Consider the following 3,881-nt stretch of genomic DNA (forward strand, 5'->3'; position numbering starts at 1 on the left):
TTGATAATCCTCTGGACTTCGTCCGTCAGTTCGTAAAGTTGCCTCCTGACGTGCCGTGGCGAGGTCTCTTCCGCGAGCAGCCGTCCGCTGGTATGGCCATGTCTGTGGCTCCCAGCAAGGAACTGCTTGCAGAGCATCTGGGCCTCGTCGTATAGGTGGTGTTGGGGACGGAGTTCGCCGGGACTGCCAGTACTTGATATAAACCTCAAGCAAATACTTCAAAGATGTATGATTTTATCATATATGTAATACTTCTATATTGGCAGTAAGCTAACTTCTCAATGTGTAAGCATTCCGAAATCAAAGCGAGACAGTCGAGTACCGTTTTTGTCAATGTATTGTGTACTTGAGCGCCGTTTTTGTATATGTGTTATGTACATATTTATTTATAAACGTATGTGTTCCTTTTCTTTCGTACGTGTTTATTGATATATTTGTACTGTAGTGTTTTCGGACGGTACTAGCTCTTACTGCCAATATAGAAGTATTACATATATGGCTTTTATAAATTAAAGAATCAACTTCAAAAGAACTCCTCCCAAAAGCCTTCTGAAGTAGTCCCATAAAAACCTTTCTGTAAGGCCTTCCATGGGTAGCGACAGAAGAATCCCTTCAATTTGTGCCACTCCACACAAAAAAGAAAGGAATGTAGAGTGGAAGGCCTCTTGACTCTCAGAAATGCCTTTCGGAAGAGCTTTTAACTCCTGAAATTATCTACTGGGTTTAAAGTTGGTCTTTCCATGTGTCTGTATCCTCCTCGTCTAACCCAAATCTAGTAAGAAAAATAAAGCATCAGGGCTCGATTCGTAAAATCCGTTCCCGGTTCGAAAACCAGTCAGTCGTATAAGCTGAATGGGATAGAGTATGTCCACGTATGTCATAATCCGAAAAATGTTTTACGTTGACGAGTAATACGATATCGTATGTGACAATTCGAGCGCAGATTCCTCAAATTTATAAACTTTAGTTGCCTTCCAGATGCTTCACGATATTCACGAAATTCACGATTTGCAGGAACAGCTGTTTTCCCCATTAATAAACCTTATGGGATGTGGTCACCTGGAAAGACTTCCTGTAAAAACCTGCAAATCGTGACACATCTGGAACGCAACTTTTCTCAGTAAAACCCCCAGGATGAGGTAGTAGCGTAGAGTATACAAATTAAAAATTTGTTATGTATGTATATTCTCAATTAAAATAAAAAAACGTTAGAAAAAACTAGTTATTTTTAAATCTTTTTAAGCAACAATAAATGCAAGATTAAGGAAATGCAATGGTTTATGTATTATTTTCCATATTAGCGTGGGCACATAGTATGACGACCACCATCCACTGCCAAACTAACGCCAGTCGTAAAAGTGGCCAAGTCACTGGCCAAGAAAGTTATAGCATTTGCCACCTCATCCGCTGTGCCAGGACGTCCGAGTGCGTGTGTTGTTTTTGAATGTTCCAAGAACTTTGAATACGTTTCCTCATCCATGCCGCCACGTTTGTGCAGATTCGTCACGGTGACGCCTGGATTTACACAATTTGCACGAACACCTTTTGCAGCCAGTTCTAAGGCAACACATCGCGTAAACTGATCTACACCCATTTTGGAAATATTGTAAGCGAGTACGCCAGGGAATGAACGTATGCCATTTACACTGGACACATTTACAATATTGCCCTTGGACTTTATAAGTTCCGGTACGGCCAACATTGTTAGGTGATATATGGCTCGTAGGTTGGTATTCATCACACGATCGTATTGTTCCAGACTCGTGTTTTCAATGCTACCCGTTTCAATTATACCTGCATTGTTAACCAGTACGTCTAGTTTTGTGTATTTTTCCACTGTTTTCTGCCAAATAAATTTAATGTCATATTCCTTGGACACATCTCCCACCACCAAGTGTGGTTCTTTACCAACATTAGCACATTGCTGTGCAACGGCTTTGAGATTTTTCTCATTGCGTCCATTGAGAGCTAGCGAAGCTCCTAACTTGGCGAATTTCACTGCTGTAGCAGCTCCAATACCAGAGCTCGCACCTGTGACTAGGACCACCTTACCTGCAAAATTCATGTTTGAATGATGACGAGGTTGATTCTGATAACAGCGCCTTAGCTGGTTGTTGCATAAGTGTTTTTTACCTTCCTTTTATTAGCTCGGGATGTAACTATGTAATATTGATGCGCCTAAAAGATGCAGCGATTTCTATTCTCAAGTTACATACCTGATGACAGTACGAATGGCAATTATAATAGGGAGGTTTTAGTTTTTTAAACTATAAGTTTTTATTTGTTTTCTATTTCATACAGGATTTGTAATAATTTTTTTTCAACCTAACCGGACATGATCAGCTAGGAATGTTCGATATCGTATCGATTATTCTGAATATCGATATTTCTTGTTGCGATAAACGACTTTTTGAATCGATATTCCCAGGTCTATATATCGGTACTTTACCCGCAATATCGATATTTAAATTGAAGGAACAAATGCAGTTGGGCTCCAAATCTCAAAAAAAAAAAAAAATATTGGAATCGATAGAGATGATTNATATATTGGAATCAATAGAGATGATTATGCTGAGTATAACGGTATACTTCTTTTTTTGGGCAAACAACAACAACAAAAATTATCAAAGGTTAAAGTTCAAAATAAGCAATTTTTGAAATCAAGATTTCTTAAAAACGGATGGATGGATCTTGAAAAGTTTAATAGGAAATTTGATTCCCTTCAATTTGGTATACGTACTTTATATATATGTTGTATAGTTCTTCCAAAAATAAAAATTGCTTATTTTGAACTTTAACCTTTGATTATTCTTGTTGTTGTTGTTTGCCCAAAAAAAAGAAGTATACCGTTATACTCAGCTCAATCATCTCTATCGATTCCAATATTTTTTTTTTTTTTAATTTGAGATTTGGAGCCCAACTGCATTTATGCCCAATTGAAATTTAAAGCCCTATTCCCGTGCAATGACAAAACTCGCTGCTATAACTATTGTCATGTTTATAATCAATTGTCACGTTTATGTATGCAGAGGACAATTTGAAAGCTCCAACGGTGACAATTGTTATTATTTTCGTGATGACCTATTGAGTACGTGACAAAGCTAAAACATATGTTAATATTTGCAATTTGATTAATTTTGCAGAAAAAAGTTGCAAAATTTTACTAAATGAAAACTGTGAAACGATTTTATTTGCTTTAACAGGTGTGTTAAAAAGTTATTTGCGTATGCATATCATAATAGTATCCATTGCAGAATATTATTCATGGAGGAAATAATTATTATGTACGCGGCTAATATTGTGGACCAAGAAGATATTATACAGAGAAGAAGACTTCTGAGGGAACTCCTAGACAACAGCTTTTTTGACAGTTTTTACACGTTTGTAGTTCGGGATGGTATTTTAAAAACTGTAGCTGCACTTGTGTGGTGCATTCATATTGTTACGATTATCCTCGAAACCTTGAGGCAAGGTACATTGAACAGGTAGTATCAGTAGAGCAGCTGATTTGATTTATTTTCAAATTACTTGGTCTCGAAAATGTCAAATATTTTTAATTTTTCTCACAAAAATTCTGAATTGTTAAAATCCATTTGCATGTGAAACCTTTTTCCATACAAAACAAGCGATTGAATAGCTGCTTTTGGAACGTTCGCCCAACTCGGCAGCACAACCGCTGATTACTGGGCCTTGCAAAGGATGGATCAATGCTTCGAGAAGCAAACAAATTTACTAGGAAAGAAAGTTGCAACAATTTTTATTTTTTCCAATTTCAATTTTTTATTTTTTATAATTTNATTGCTCTACTGATACTACCTGTTTAATGTGCCTTGCCTTGAGGGATTACCCAAATATACTCGGGCTCGTATCGCTGGATTGTT

The 3,881-nt window shown here is 37.1% G+C and overlaps 1 protein-coding gene across 2 annotated transcripts; it reads right to left on the reverse strand.

The window, feature by feature from the left end:
- Positions 1 to 1,183: 1,183 nt before the first annotated feature.
- Positions 1,184 to 2,247, reverse strand: LOC108353991 (3-oxoacyl-[acyl-carrier-protein] reductase FabG-like). Of its 2 annotated transcripts, none has more exons than XM_017605184.1 (2): positions 2,217 to 2,247; positions 1,184 to 2,159 (listed from the first exon to the last, which is right to left on the reverse strand). In XM_017605184.1, exon 2 carries the CDS (start codon positions 2,063 to 2,065, stop codon positions 1,298 to 1,300), a length of 768 nt encoding a protein of 255 aa, XP_017460673.1. In that variant the 5' UTR covers positions 2,066 to 2,159; positions 2,217 to 2,247; the 3' UTR covers positions 1,184 to 1,297. The 2 variants fall into 2 exon arrangements, with proteins under 2 accessions (XP_017460673.1, XP_017460671.1); XM_017605182.1 differs by having other exon boundaries at positions 1,184 to 2,178; positions 2,217 to 2,232.
- Between the last annotated feature and the right edge of the window lie 1,634 nt (positions 2,248 to 3,881).

Source organism: Rhagoletis zephyria, unplaced genomic scaffold, assembly GCF_001687245.7.
Source record: "Rhagoletis zephyria isolate East Lansing unplaced genomic scaffold, Rhagoletis_zephyria_1.1 Rzeph_scaffold_32688, whole genome shotgun sequence".
Classification (NCBI taxonomy): Eukaryota; Metazoa; Arthropoda; class Insecta; order Diptera; family Tephritidae; genus Rhagoletis; species Rhagoletis zephyria.